This window comes from Triplophysa rosa, linkage group LG21 (genome assembly GCF_024868665.1).
Source record: "Triplophysa rosa linkage group LG21, Trosa_1v2, whole genome shotgun sequence".
Classification (NCBI taxonomy): domain Eukaryota; kingdom Metazoa; phylum Chordata; class Actinopteri; order Cypriniformes; family Nemacheilidae; genus Triplophysa; species Triplophysa rosa.
Genome location: NC_079910.1, coordinates 5,795,986 through 5,812,337, shown reverse-complemented (window position 1 = coordinate 5,812,337; position 16,352 = coordinate 5,795,986). Strand labels below are relative to the sequence as shown.

At 36.5% G+C, this 16,352-nt stretch overlaps 1 protein-coding gene and 1 long non-coding RNA gene across 2 annotated transcripts; both read left to right on the top strand.

The window, feature by feature from the left end:
• The first annotated feature begins 1,798 nt into the window (after positions 1-1,798).
• On the top strand, positions 1,799-10,909 carry LOC130545317 (rhamnose-binding lectin-like). Its single transcript, XM_057319754.1, has 16 exons — positions 1,799-1,869; positions 5,708-5,811; positions 5,925-5,948; positions 6,045-6,101; positions 6,350-6,485; positions 6,589-6,707; positions 7,155-7,211; positions 7,348-7,483; positions 7,577-7,695; positions 8,150-8,206; positions 8,343-8,478; positions 8,572-8,690; positions 9,393-9,449; positions 9,580-9,715; positions 9,796-9,914; positions 10,848-10,909. The coding sequence occupies exons 1-16, from the start codon at positions 1,799-1,801 to the stop codon at positions 10,907-10,909; spliced, it is 1,509 nt and encodes a 502-aa protein (XP_057175737.1).
• A 3,364-nt stretch (positions 10,910-14,273) lies between these two features.
• On the top strand, positions 14,274-15,269 carry LOC130545298 (uncharacterized). Its single transcript, XR_008961631.1, has 3 exons — positions 14,274-14,358; positions 14,475-14,584; positions 14,845-15,269. It is a non-coding gene; the product is annotated as an uncharacterized LOC130545298 (long non-coding RNA).
• The last annotated feature ends 1,083 nt before the right edge of the window (positions 15,270-16,352 follow it).

The window sequence follows — 16,352 nt, the reverse complement described above, 5'->3', positions numbered from 1 at the left end:
AATTTTATAAAGAACTGAATGGTTTAAGCCCAAAGTACATTTGTAATCTGCTACGTTATGAAGCATTTAACGTTAAACCTTATCATGCTGATCTAAAGAGTGCACGATATTTGTGTATTTCTTAACGTATTATAAAATGTTCCACATGAATCACACAAATTGTGATCCTGTTGGCTTTTGCGTTTAAATTCTGTCGCATTCGCATATGTATGGAAGTCAATGGTATGTATGTATATATATATATATGTCCCTGTACCCCCACTTTGTGGCACGCACAACATTTACACCTGTAAAAAAAAATTGTTAGTGATTTTTTTTCACTACGTCAAAACAAGAAATGTAACATTACAACACAGAAAGCAGGTGCCCCTTAACTACATAAGGCCTAATTGTTAAAAATGCTTGATGAAAAGAGTTGTTTTTTGTGTTCTTTTCTACAAAAGTGTCATGTTAATGTGTAATTCTTGTAAAATAGTATATTGTAAATTGCTGAGTTTCATTCTTATAAAATCTTTTAATATATAAATCTTTTAATGAGTGGATTCTTGTGGGTAGGTGAGTGGATGGGGGGCACCTCTGGGGCTGTTGCCCAGGGGCACCATGAGGTCTTAATATGCCTCTGGATCCACCACGTTCTCAGGTAACAATTTTAATATATTTGATGCAACATTATTAATCAAATGTATATTAGAAATGAACGGGAAGGGAGCATTTGGTATATTGCATAGAAGTTCCGTTTTATGCCCTGAACTTCTGGAACACTGAATCCAGAACACTTACAGTGTCTGTCTGCAAATGCATTAAATGCATAACCAAATAGGTATAGAATATTATATGATATTTCCAAATGCGTTACTATATTTGAAAATAAAATGCTAAAATAATCTAACATCGTCACCATGATAATTGATAACACTGTTGCCAGTAAGTTACTGTAATTAAGATTTACAGTACCATAACTGTATTTCAATTTTACAGTAATTAAACACTACTGTAACTATATAATACAGTCCAGGTACTGTAAAACCCTAGATTAACACTATTGTAATCATATTTATTGGTTTATGTGTTTAGTAAATATAAATGAGATTTTAATAATATTTATATAGAATTTACTTTTATCCAACACATGTAACTCCACATACAATATTGAAAAAGTGTTCTTTATTTAAAACATTGCATTTACATTTATGCAGCAGACGCTTTTATCCAAAGCGACTTACATTGCATTTTTTTATACATTTGTTTCTGACTATGTGCAATCCCCTGGGATCAAACCCATGACCTTGGCATTTCTAGTGCTATGCTCTAACCACTGAGCCACAGGAAAGCTGTTACATTACAAATGCTTAAAGCACTTGAAAATGGAAATGTGCACAAAAATCTGTTTAAAACAATTCATGTTATTTGCAGCGATGCATGAACCCTTCTGTCATTCAAACCGTTGTATCAAATGTAAAGAAAAAATACAGAACTGATTTTAAATGGAATTCACCATTAACTTACAATACGAAATGTAAAGAAATAAATTATTGTATAGAATTGTCTATGGACATACAGAACTGATTTTAAATGGAATTCACCATTAACTGCATCAAACAGCAGTTAATCAACAGCAGTTAACAGCAACAAATGTGAAGAAAATAAATATAAATAACAGTAAACATACTGTATTTTCAGTATAAAATCAAAGTGGCATTTTGTTTAATGACAATTCTAAGTTGGTGTACTCTAGTTAAATTTAAGGGCAATCAGGAGCCAACAGCTACACAAGTAAAACAAAGCATTTTATTAAGCGATGAATGTCAGTTTCCTTGGAAGGGACTTTGGAGATAAAGGATGGATGGTGAGCAGAAGGACGCAGGAGGGGTGTGGGTTGCAGAAGGTTACAAGTCTCTTTCTGATGCTGTGTTATCAGGCAAACCCTGTACATCAAATACGACCACGTTGCTTTACCTTGTTCTCGGAGTATATCTAGCTATCACATCTCACGCTCAAGCCTGCTGTGTTCACAGAGTAAACTTCCATGTTCGATGAGGTCCTGTAGGAAAAGAAAAAAAATCATAATTGTCTAGACAGAGGTTATTGGCAGAAATGAAGCTTAAAAAAAAGGTTTTATGCCTTATGAGAGAGTTGGTATAACAGTATGTTATGCATTAAATTGCCAGTTTATTAGGTAGATCTAGCAAAACCTATGCATTAGTTGTACTGATAAATCCCCAGTAAAATGGAAACTATCTGTATACTGTACATATCCTATTGAGAATTGAGCAGTGTCTCACCTAATCCAAGTTCTTTCACTCAAATTCCGTGGGGTGGCGAAGGAAGGATGATACCCTGGTGTTAATAGCTGTTGTTTTTCTCTTCACAATTTCGCCTGTCTTTCAACTCACTTCACTCACGGTGCACTTTGTTCCATCCTCTGGATTTATCCTCACTAAAACTCTTAAATTAGGGAAATAATTGAAAAATAGGAAAATTAGTAATAAGCATCCATACGTTTCATACATTTACTCCACCCTCTTGTCATTTCAGACCTGCATGACTTTCTTTCTTCTGCAGAACACAAATGAAGATATTCTGAAGAATGTTGGTAACTGAACAGCAGCGGCACCCATTTACTTCTATTGTATGAACACAAAACCAATGCAATGAACGCGTGCCAGTTAACAACATTCTTCAAAATATCTTCTTTCGTGTTCTGTGGAAGAAACGAAGTCATACAGGTTTGAACTGACAAGAGGGTGAGTAAATGATGACAGAAGTTTCATTTTTGGGTAAACATTATCAGCCACATAATGACATCCTTGAACACTGCATTTGTGGTTACCACTACACTGAAAAGTGCTTGGTTTCTGTGACAGAGCAGGTGTGTGATATCTGAACATGTGAGACTTCAATGCAGAAAACAATGTTCTATGCCCCATGAAAATCTGTAATTAGCTAGGTTTCTATGACTTTTTGCATGGACAAGTTTTAAAACGGGCAGTATTGGTGGTTGCAAACCTTACAGAAATACACACTAGCAGTCTTTCACGGAAAATGCTTAAACAAAGTAACTTAGTAATAATACTTTACCTTGCTTTTTGCTCTTATGGGAATAAAAATCTTCGTTGGAAATGTACGGTTCTTTACGGTTCGGAAATGTACGGAAATGTACGGTTCGGAAATTACAGTTATTTACTGCATAGAGAAATTGCTGTATCATACTGGGTGATATAAAGTAAATAACTGTAAAAATTACAGAAATGTCTAACAGTGCAATCTAAATTGTTCTGTAATCAATTTAGTACTATTTTGACAATACTATTTTTAGTGTACGAAATGCATGAGGACCACATGAACTTGGTGGATGTTGGCCTGTTTTGTCTGAATAACATGGTAGTTAAACTGACTAGGATGTTTATATGTAGCCTACAAAGCATCCTAACGCCCTGTTCATTTCTAATATACATTTGATTAATAATGTTGCACCAAATATATTAAAATTGTTACCTGAGAACGTGGTGGATCCATCTTGCATCGTTGAGTACGTCACATTTTCATTGGCCCGCCGTGGAAGCCTATACCTGATTGGTTGACTATACTTTTGACAGCCTATAATCCCAGAAAACTCAGGAGGAACTCTCGAGAGCAAGAGTACCAAAGGATGCTTGAACGCACGGCAGGCATTTTGAGTGCGCACACACTCACTGAGCAACAGCAGAGAACATTCATAAGAGAGATGGCGTATAATTGGGAGCACGTATTGTGTATAATTCTGATCATTTAATTCATGAATTACATTTTTGGCCTTTGTTGTACACCCCACCTTTAAGGATTATTCAGATTAATCAGACCAACGATTGATTGAGTGTTACTGAACATACGATTGTTCATGATTTAATGATGTAATAGAGGATTTCATGATTTAATGTCAGACCAACGATTGAGTGTTACTGAACATGTAATAGAGGATTTCATGATTTAATGATTTAATGACATAATCAGTATACTTAAGCATTTCATGATTTAATGACATAATCAGTATACTTAAGCATTTCATGATTTAATGACATAATCAGTATACTTAAGCATTGTTTATAAGTATATTTTTTGAACATATAAGTATATTTTAATCATTATAACCAAGTATAGAACAAGATTTCAGTAATATAAAATTCAGTGATGTCTTTGAGAGCTGTTTTGACTCAGTGGCTGGATAAGGTTCAGAAGGTAAAAATATTGATGGATCAGAAGGTAGAAAATATTGATGTCTTTAAGGTCTAGTTGACTCAGTGGCTAGATAAGGTTCCGAAGGTAGATCATATTGATGGTTCAGAAGGTAGAAAATATTGATGTCTTTAAGATCTGTTTGAAGCCGTGGCTGGATAAAGTTTAGATGTTCAGAAGGGCGAACATGTTGTTCATTTTGTTGCCCGAAAACTGGTACCAACAGCAAAATTCATTTTTAAAAAACAAGTGAAGATCAATAGTCCACCATTAGATACAAACCTTGTTGCCTAGAAGATAATAGTGGCAGACAAGAATGAGTGAATAATAAAAACAAAAGATAAAGGGAATTTACCTGATTGGTTTAGGAAAGAACCTCCTTTCCTAAGTTTTACTATAACTGAAGGCTGGAAAACACTTGTTTTTTAGATGACTTGGGACATCTCACTTTGTTTGGCCTGATCAAATAAAGTTAAATCCTTGGCACCTGAACTTTCTTTGTCTGAGAAATTTTTTGAACTTCAAGAAAGACCTTTCCACAACACGCGCGTCCAGTTTTGCGCATGAGCAAAGGAAATCGGCGTGAGAGCGGAGAGATTCGCGCGCTCGTATTACATGTATGCGCTCGTGACATTTGTCATTAAAATAACGCCATACATGGAGCAAAAAGACAGATGTGACCACACCTGAAGACACCAGTTTAACGTCACAAGGGGCAGGGATTCAGATGGTGCAACAGGTGTAAATATTTATCACAAGGCTGGACTACACCCAACTTTTTTACGTCCAGCTGGTGCAGCCGGCCCTAAGCGTCAGGACGTGACCCTCCTCCGTTCTTGGGCTAATTTCCTCATATTCTGCTCCCCGCCCATATTTGCAGCTGCATACGACAAATAGTTGCATGCTCAAACTGCAATGTGACCAGGGCTTTATTATACAACGCCACTAAATTCCAAACTGTACTGGAGGGGCGGAGCCAGCTCTGCTATAATAAGCGCCGTCCCAGCGGCATTACTCATAATACTTCTGGCTAGCGCGTGCGTCCAGTGAAACTGTATGTAGTATACATGTATGGCATGAACATTGGAAGTAAATTATAGGGTAATTTTCTTTTTTCAAATTTTCATTACTTGAACCTTGTGTTAATAACTGTAGCTTCTCTAGCATTGTACTGTACATGTTTCTTAAATTTCAAAATGTAATAACACTAATAATAGTTTTTTTTGCTAGAACTTTGTTACCTGTAATTTTAATTAGAAATGTAAGACTCTTTGTTTCTAACCGTAGTTGTTTGTTTTTTAGGCTTGACTGGAGAAGGTTAACAGTTAAATAATTAACCGTAGGCTATATTCTTAATCAAAAACAATGATTAACACTTTCAAATAAGGGAAAGTTTTGGGATTTTTTAAAATGAGTCCCACCCATTCCAAACCCATTTCAAATAATAACAGAATGTGTTTCAGACGGTTTTAGATGTGTCATTATCTGGTTTCAGGTTTGCTTCTAGGATTCAGAACAGTTTTCATCAGAAAGCTTCATCCATCTGTTCATCTGTCTGCACGTTCATCATGCTGCATCGAGAGCTGAGCTTTCTCACATGTAAGTCTGATGATCTGTTTTAAAACAGAAAACTCTTATTTCATGTGATGTAGTGAAATTCGTGCTCATTTATACACTTATTACTTGTATTTTTTTGTTGTTTCATTTTTCAGTGTTGGTGCTACTATGCCAGCATGGTAAGAACAGATTTTATATGTCACAGTGTAACTCCACTCTGTCATAAGTGTAACTCCACAGTATAAATGTGGATAAATATCTGTTTGTCTCTGTAGGTGTCAAAGCAGTAGACCTCATCACCTGTGAGGGAGAAACTGCCAGTTTTACCTGTGGTTAGTTCTCCATGCCTTATTCAGTTATTGCAGTCTAATGTTTTTTCATCAACATAAATGTTAATGAAAACTAAATTTATCACCAGCACAAGGAACCATTAGGGTGATTTCTGCCAATTATGGGCGAACGGACAGCGCAACCTGCTCTACAAGAAGACCAGCCGGACAACTCTCAAATGTTCTGTCATTCTCAATATATATATATTTCTTTGTGTAACAAACATAAGTATGACACTATTTTTCATCAGCACAGGGAACCATTAATGTGCTTTCTGCCAATAATGGGCGTACGGACAGAGCAACCTGCTCTACTGGAAGACCAGCTCACCAGCTCTCAAATGTTCAGTGCACTCAGAGCACATCCCTAAGTGTGCTGACCACACAGTAAGAACAATAAACGTCAATAAAGAGCTATAATTATTAATTAATATTAAAATACTATGTAAAGTTATTTTGTTTACATTTGGTATTCATTTTTTTATCACAGATGTGATGGAAAGCTGAATTGTTCCATTGTTGTGGGGAATTCAGCTTTCACTGAACCTTGTCCTGGAACTTACAAATACCTGAATGTGTCTTACGAGTGCATCTTACCACCACCACCAAGTGAGTTATACACCTACATCATAAATTGAACTACAACTCATAAAAATTAATACATAATTCATACTTAATGCATGCATTTCCAGTTTTACTTGGTAGTTGTTTTTTGGTGACATATTTGCATAAAAAGTTGCACCATAAGGTAACCAGATAACAAAAGTAATATTAAAAAATGATGTGGAGCCAGGAAGAAGTTTCTCAACTGATTTGTTTGTCGGAACTCATCAAAACATGCATATCAAAGCATTTATATTCACATTAAAGCTTGATATTAAGACATCCAGTGCCTTTAGCTTCATGAATGAATAAAATTGAATTGGAAAATAATTTTAATGGGAGATTAAATAAACCCAGAATTTGTTAAGTTTTGGATAGTAAAATTGTGCTCCAAAAAGTAATAAAAAGCATTAAATTGCATCACAACTCGTAACAAGCTTTTCATCTCTGAAGGTGCACCAACAACAAATCTGGTTACCTGTGAATCAGAAACTGCCCATCTCAGCTGTGGTGAGTTCTCTGGAAAAAACTTGATCAACAGACTATATAAGGGTTTTATTCAAACTTTGAAATTGCATTCTTCTCTGTCTTTCTCTTTTTTTTTTTTTTGTGTAACAAACATAAGTATGTCACTATTTTTCACCAGACCAGGGAACCATTAAGGTGCTTTCTGCCAATTATGGGCGTACGGACAGCACAACCTGCTCTACTGGAAGACCAGCTCACCAGCTCTCAAATGTTCAGTGCACTCAGAGCACATCCCTAAGTGTGCTGACCACTCAGTAAGAACAATAAACGTCAATAAAAACCTAAAAAATATTAAACTATTATGTAAAGTTATTTTATTTACATTTGGTATTCGTTTTTTATCACAGATGTGATGGAAAGCAGAATTGTTCCATAGTTGTGGGGAATGCAGCTTTCACTGACCCTTGTCCTGGAACTTACAAATACCTGAATGTGTCTTACGAGTGCATCTTACCACCACCACCAAGTGAGTTATACATGATGCTATGTCATAAATTGAACTACAACTCATAAAAATAAAAATTGCATAATTCATACTTAATGCATACATTTCCAGTTTTACTTGGTAGTTGTTTTTTGGTGACATATTTGCATAAAAAGTTGCACCATAAGGTAACCAGATAACAAAAGTAATATTAAAAAATGATGTGGAGCCAGGAAGAAGTTTCTCAACTGATTTGTTTGTCGGAACTCATCAAAACATGCATATCAAAGCATTTATATTCACATTAAAGCTTGATATAAAGACATCCAGTGCCTTTAGCTTCATGAATGAATAAAATTGAATTGGAAAATAATTTTAATGGGAGATTAAATAAACCCAGAATTTGTTAAGTTTTGGATAGTAAAATTGTGCTCCAAAAAGTAATAAAAAGCATTAAATTGCATCACAACTCGTAACAAGCTTTTCATCTCTGAAGGTGCACCAACATCAAATCTGGTTACCTGTGAATCAGAAACTGCCCATCTCAGCTGTGGTGAGTTCTCTGGAAAAAACTTGATCAACAGACTATATAAGGGTTTTATTCAAACTTTGAAATTGCATTCTTCTCTGTCTTTCTCATTTTTTTTTTTTTGTGTAACAAACATAAGTATGTCACTATTTTTCACCAGACCAGGGAACCATTAAGGTGCTTTCTGCCAATTATGGGCGTACGGACAGCACAACCTGCTCTACTGGAAGACCAGCTCACCAGCTCTCAAATGTTCAGTGCACTCAGAGCACATCCCTAAGTGTGCTGACCACTCAGTAAGAACAATAAACGTCAATAAAAACCTAAAAAATATTAAACTATTATGTAAAGTTATTTTATTTACATTTGGTATTCGTTTTTTATCACAGATGTGATGGAAAGCAGAATTGTTCCATAGTTGTGGGGAATGCAGCTTTCACTGACCCTTGTCCTGGAACTTACAAATACCTGAATGTGTCTTACGAGTGCATCTTACCACCACCACCAAGTGAGTTATACATGATGCTATGTCATAAATTGAACTACAACTCATAAAAATAAAAATTGCATAATTCATACTTAATGCATACATTTCCAGTTTTGCTTGGTAGTCATTGTTTGGTGACATATTTGCATAAAAAGTCCTCATTAGCGCTACAAATGTAACCAGATAACATAAAAGTAATATTAAAAAATGATGTGGAGCCGGGAGGAAGTTTCTCATGTGATTTTTTTGTCGGAACACATCAAAACTTACATATCAAAGCATCTGAAGAGTTTGGTTCCATAACTCAGTTTTTGAAAACTTTCAAAAATCATGTTTTTTATTATGTTATCCTGTTTTTATTGTGTTAATTAGCTGTATTTGTTGAGTTATATGGCTTAAATCAAAACAAACCAACTGCAGTTTGATTGATATTAATTGGAATGCACAATAAAAAAACATGATTTTTTATTTTATTTTTAAACAGAGTTATCTCATTTTGGAAACAAACTCTTAATTTGTATTTATATTCAAGCTTGATATAAAGACATCCAGTGCCTTTAGCTTCATGAATTAATAAAATTTAATTGGAAAATAATTTTAATGGGAGATTCAAATAAACCCAGTATTTGTTAAGTTTTGGATTGTAAAATTGTGCTCCAAAAAGTAATAAAAAGCAAGAAATTGCATCACAACTCCTAACAAGCTTTTCATCTCTGACTCAAGGTGCACCAATAACAAATCTGGTTACCTGTGAATCAGAAACTGCCCATCTCAGCTGTGGTGAGTTCTCTGGAAAAAAAACTTGATCAACAGACTATATAAGGGTTTTATTCAAACTTGGAAAAGCATTCTTCACTGTCTTTCTCAATTTTTTTTGTGTAACAAACAAGTATGACACTATTTTCACCAGACCAGGGAACCATTAAGGTGCTTTCTGCCAACTATGGTCGTACAAACAACACAACCTGCTCTACTGGAAGACCAGCTAACCAGCTCTCAAATGTTCAGTGCACTCAGAGCACATCCCTAAGTGTGGTGACCACTCGGTAAGAACAATAAACGTCAATAAAGAGCTATGAAATACTGTATTGGTATACTGTGGTATTGCATTCTCTTTTTGTCACAGATGTGATGGAAAGCAGAATTGTTCCATTGTTGTGGGGAATGCAGCTTTCACTGACCCTTGTCCTGGAACTTACAAATACCTGTATGTGTCTTACGAGTGCATCTTACCACCACCACCAAGTGAGTTATACACCTGGATGGATATTACAATTCAGATTGAACTAAATGTAATTTCACATAATACATATCACATGTACATCATCAGATTTTGACTTAGTTGTCACTGTGTTGTATGAAATATATGAATTCATGCATTAAAGCATAGCGTAATTCAATTCAATTCAATTCAATTTATTTATATAGCGCTTTTCACAATGTGCATTGTTCCAAAGCAGCTTTACAGGAGCAAATAAGAAAAACAGAAAAACACAGAAAGGTAAAACACAGCACAGTGCATGGTGTTTATAGACCATGCAAGATCATTCTCATAAATAATATCTAATAAATAAATCAATAAATGCAGTCTCCCAGCGAGCAAGCCAACACTGCCCTGCTGTGGCGAGGAACCCAAACTCCAATGATGAATAAATGGAGAAAAAACCTCAGGAGAAACCAGGCTCAGCCGGGAGGGCCAGATCTCATCTGACGTGTCATAGCTGCACTCAGTGACCCTGACCAAAAGCCACCGAGCAAGCAAACGTCCACAAAGAACAGGGAGAGCCCACCAGCCGTGACCCAAGAAGCCCCTCCCGCGGAAACCGTGCAGGTCCAACCAGGTCCCATTCCGTGATCGACACCAGACAACAGAGGAACATCCAGGGAAAAATAGTAATGGCATAATATAACTTTATTCCTCCGTTGTCCGACATCGACCACAAAACAAGTCCAAACCAGACCCACACAGTCCCAACAAATGAAACTCCCCAAACCACAACCAACAAGCTCCCCCCACTCCCCACAAACACCCACCCAGCAACCTCCAATCAAAGTCACTGAGTGCAGCTATAACTTCAAACTGCTGTCATGTGATATAAGTTTAGCATTAAATACCAAGTATTGTAAATTTAGCATTAATGTGACCAATAGTCCGTCTTTGCTCTTGGTTGGGGATAGAATTGTCTGAGCTGGGATGGTCAAATGGTCGCTTTTCTCTTGAGATGGAGCTTTTCGCCTGAGATGGAGCTGGGATGGTCAGTCAGTCCGCAGGAGGATGGCACGGGATTTTCAGATGTAGCTGGCGTAATCTCTAGTTGGGGATGGGCATATGACATTCATCTGGGCCTGGCGGAATCTCTCCCTACCTCGGGATGGGCATCCCGGAATCTCTCCCTACCTCGGGATGGGCATCCCGAGGCGGGGGCAGAAAGAGAATAATTAGTGTAGCTGCTGTTCATTAACTATGCATTAAGTGAAAGCTTGGCTAAAAAGATGCGTCTTTAATCTAGATTTAAATTGGGAGAGTGTGTCTGACCCTCGAATAGTATCGGGAAGGCTATTCCAGAGTTTAGGTGCTACGTATGAGAAAGCTCTACCCCCTTTGGTGGATTTAGTTATTCTAGGTGTTATCAAAAGTCCGGAGTCTTGAGATCTTAGAGAGCGTGATGGGTTGTAGTGTGATAGAAGCTCTGTTATGTAGGTATAGGGGTAAACCGTTTAAGGCTTTATAAGTATTAAAAGAACTTTAAAGTCAATACGATACTTAATGGGTAACCAGTGAAGGGTTGATAACATTGGGGTTATGTGATCGTATTTTCTTGACCTGGTTAGAACTCTGGCAGCTGCATTCTGAACTAACTGTAGTTTGTTTATTGATGATGCAGGACAACCACTAAGCAGTGCATTACAGTAGTCAAGTCTTGAGGTCGCAGATTCATGAATAAACTTATCTGCGTCAGCAACACATAGAATATTTCGTAATTTGGCAACATTTCTAAGGTGGAAGAAGGCTGTTTTTGTGACATTTGAGATGTGATTTTTAAATGACAGGTTGCTGTCTAATATAACGCTGAGGTCTTTAACTGTATTTGTTGGAGTAACAGTGCAGCCTTCAATTTGCAGGTTATAATCCGAGATATTCTGATTACATGTTTTTAGTGCGATAAGTAATATTTCTGTTTTGTTAGAGTTTAAAAGAAGGAAATTAGTAGTCATCCAATGTTTTATATCTTCGATGCACTCTGCCAATTTGGATAGCTGAAAGGAATCATCTGGTCTTGATGAGATATATAGCTGAATATCATCTGCATAACAGTGGAAGCTAATTCCATGTTTTCTAATAATGTTGCCAAGGGACAGCATGTATATGGAGAATAGCAAGGGTCCTAAAACCGATCCCTGAGGTAATCCATAATTCAGATGCTATAAGCAGGTCGTTTGTAATTTTAACGAGCGCAGTTTCAGTGCTATGATGCGGTCTAAAAGCCTGACTGAAATTTTTTGTGTATGTCATTATTTTGTAAGAAAGAGCACAACTGAGTGGACGCTATTTATTCTAGTATTTTAGACAAGTAAGGTAGATTTGAAATCGTTCTATAGTTTCCTAGTTCAATGGGGTCTAAGTTTGTTTTTTTGTTAAGAGGTTTAATGACGGCTAGTTTAAAGGGTCCTGGTACATGGCCTAGATTAATTGACGAGTTAATACTGTTATAAATGGGCTCAATTGCAACAGGTAGTAAATCTTTTAATAATTTAGTTGGAATGGGGTCTAATAAGCATGTTGTTGGATGTTGCAATAAGTTTAATTAAATCTTCCTGTTTTACAGGTGAACAACACTGTAGCTTTTCTTTTGGGGCGTTGGTAGATACTAATTTATCTGACACACTTGGAGGTTGATTTTTTACTATGTTGTCTCGTGTGTTTTCGATTTTCTCTGTAAAACAATTCATGAATTCATTGCTACCACGGAGCGGCGGAATAGCCAGGTCAGGTGAAGTCTGTTTATTTGTTAGTTTAGCAACTGTACTAAATAAAAACCTTGGATTGTTTTTGTTAGTTTATATGAGGTTACGGAGGTGCTCAGCATTTGCTGCTTTTAGTGCCTTTTTATAACAGTTTGCACTCTCTTTCCACGCAATTTTAAAGACCTCTAATTGGGTTTGTTTCCATTTGCGCTCCAGTTTACGCGTTTCTCTTTTTAGGGCACGAGTGGTGCTTTTGTTCCATAGTGCTATGATTTTCGCATTAATCTTTTTTGACTTCATAGGTGCGACCACTTCTAATGTGTTAGACAAAATAGTGTCCATGTTGCTGGTCATGTCATCGAGCGATTCTGTATTTATTGGTAAGGTTATTAAAGGAGTCAGATCTGGCAAGTTCTTTACGAAATTATCTTTAGTAGTCGAGGTAATTGTTCTACCCTGTCGATAACGAGTTATACGGCTGATTTCTGCAGTGCGCAGTGTACATGTTATAAGATGGTGATCGGTGACAGCTTAATGGTCTCCTGTGGTGACTGCGTGTGCACATTCTGCACAATCCATCCGTGACACTTTGTCTCGAAAACAGTATTAACTATTGCCACTCATGGGCCAACTCCCATGATCTGTAACCACCTAGTGCCTTTACTGCTTCATATACAAATAGTGTTCAGTTGGAAGTGTGCCTCGTGAAGTGCAATAGTCAAGTAAAGAAGGGCAGTAAATGTACCACTGTAGCGTCACTAATCCTTAAAAACTATTCATCTCTGACTCAAGGTGAACCATCAACAAATCTGGTTACCTGTGAATCAGAGACTGCCCGTCTCAGCTGTGGTGAGTTCTTTGGGTTCTTCTTTTTGCATGTTTTTTTTAAAAATAATTCTTATGTACTGGTACACATTAAGTAAATAGATGTTAACATGTTACTATTTAACAAACACATGTGTGTCACTATTTTTTTTACCAGCACAGGGAACCATTAAGGTGCTTTCTGCCAATTATGGGCGAACAGACCGAACAACCTGCTCTACTGGAAGACCAGCTAAACAACTCTCAAATGTTCAGTGCACTCAGAGCACATCCCTAAGTGTGCTGACCACACAGTAAGAACAGTGTGAAGTTAAGGGACATTGTTAAGAGACTGTTTATTCAAAATTTTTAGTGCTTTTGTTATTCTTTGTGTTAATAGATGTGATGGAAAACCAGATTGTTCAGTTTCTGTGAACAACATAGTTTTTGGTGATCCATGTGTAGGAACTTACAAATACCTGAATGTGTCCTACACCTGTGTCCCAAGTAAATTATTTACTATTATTATGACTTAGAAAAGTATTTGTAAATGTATTTGGTCTATAACTGATTAATATGTTTTGCTTTTCTCCATTATAATTCAAAAGCAATTATAATCTGTCACGATAAAAGCAGAACCCTTACTTGTGGTAAGATTCATTTCTCATTTTCTTAATGCTTTTTCTATTTGCTTTTTACTATCATCAAATAACAGCTTAAATATGATCTACCAGTAGCCTATCAGCGGCATGCTAATACTCAATATGTTTTTTGTATGTTTTGTTTTAGAGGGGCATCGCCAACTTCACATTCACTTTGCTAATTATGGGAGGAGAGATGAGGTGACCTGCCCTCATTCTAATGCCAGCGCCATGTCCTCCATGTGCACATCTTCACAGACCAGGAACCTCCAACTCCGGTATCACTGCTGTGCATCCACATGAAAAGCAATACTACCACACTTTCTTCAAATAAAATTTAAATAAATAATGTACACCTACAACTAATCCCAGCATCTGTTTTGTATTTCTTTAGGTGTAATGGCAAGGGACGTTGTGTCCTACATGCTTCCAATTCACAGTTCAATCATCAGTGCCCTCACATCCATAAATACTTGGAGGTGTCTTACAGTTGTGATTAAACGTGTGAGTAATTTTTGTATCTTTTGCTTGTCTTTGCTACCACTTTGTTTGTATGGTTTAATTACATAAATGTAATTTCACGATATGATATAAAGACAATACGCTTGTTTAAAATCAGAATCCTATTTTCTATCAGAAGCTAATCATTGGTAAATTCTTGACAAGCTTCATTCATGACAAGCAGTTTTATTCCATATTGTTAAAGTATAGCTTATACTGCTTTGTAGTGTTTTTCCTTGTTCTAACATTTAATTTCTTCACAGTGAAAGATGACCCGGCAATGTGAACACATTCACATCTTTTTTTTTCACACAATTTCTGTGATCTTCTATTGAATGGGAAGGAAATCCTGTTTCATTTCTTCATCTGCTTTCTTCGTGAATTAATAATTACAAACAAGTGATTTTAATACATTTTACAGGTTGAGGTAGATTTACACTCAATAGTTTCAACCATTATGAATCCTGTAGAATCTGAATCGGTGAATGTTTGATTAACTTGAATTCTGTTTTATCTAAATATTGTAAAAATAGAAATTGCCCTTTTGGTTTTCATCACAAGAGTGATCAGTCACAAGCTAGTTCAACAGCCAGCAATAATATAGGCCTACTGTGTCAAGATTGTTTTCTGGATTTTGGTCGCTCTTTTGTTTTATTCTGCATGGGTCTAAGGTTTGTTCTGTCCTATATAACCAACTATGACTGTTCAATAAATATGTTTCAAATGCAAATACTTTATTTTTGGTCTGTTTCTTGGGTGTTGTTGGATGAGTCCATGTCAGTTTTGAAAATTATTTGACACAAAATAGCAGGTGAAATGTTAGGTCGCACCAATGCCTGTGCAGGCTTATGTAATTTAGTCCCTCCCAGCTAGGGATGGGTATCGAAACCCGATATTAAAAGAGCCCCGGGGCTAAATTATGAAAGACCGTAGCATCGATAAGCTCCGCCCTTATCGGTTAATTATTATAGTTAACTATCAATGTCAATAATAGGCGTAACTTGCACTCCTAAGTGTGACCCAGTGTGTGAAAACTAGGCTAAAAATCTAGTTATTAGTGACAAGCATCAGAGTTTGATTTTAACCATTTATTTCAATATGATTTACTGAAAGTCTTTGACATGGCCTTAGTCAAACTAAATAAAAATCTAAAGATTATGCTTTCCCAGGATCCTTTACATTATGTTGGTTGCCCTGCTGAAAAAATAATAGAACCCTGCCCAAAACACAATAGATGCAGATGGGGATCAATAGAACACCCATTAATGCCATTTTTGAAATTCTGTAATAGAAAAAATGGTGGTACATACTGGTATTTTAATGGAAACCACCAGAATTTATGTAATAGCCTACTGTTTTTTAGCAGGGTGGTTTATGTAGAAATAGTATATCACAAATAAATGACTTTATAGCTGGGTTTTCACATCATGGATCACAAATGCATTGAAAATTGCCAGCTGATAAACCTGTGCTTTAGGGATTGTATACGTATACCATCCAAGGCTAAATGTAACTCTTAACTGACTGATTTAGACAGTGATTAACAAAACCAGCAAGTCCCACTGCAGCTGTCATTGGCTATTGAAATCTTGCTTGCAATAAATCTTTCAGAATGCTCTTTGTAATGTATTGATCAAAGGAGACCGCATGTGGTTGAACGCGTTTCGTCAGGGCGAGTGACGTCATTACGTCAGAGCGTAAGAGAATTGGTGAACCGGTCTTTTGAACCGGTTCATTGAAACGAACTGTCCGAAAGAACCGGTTCGCAGAA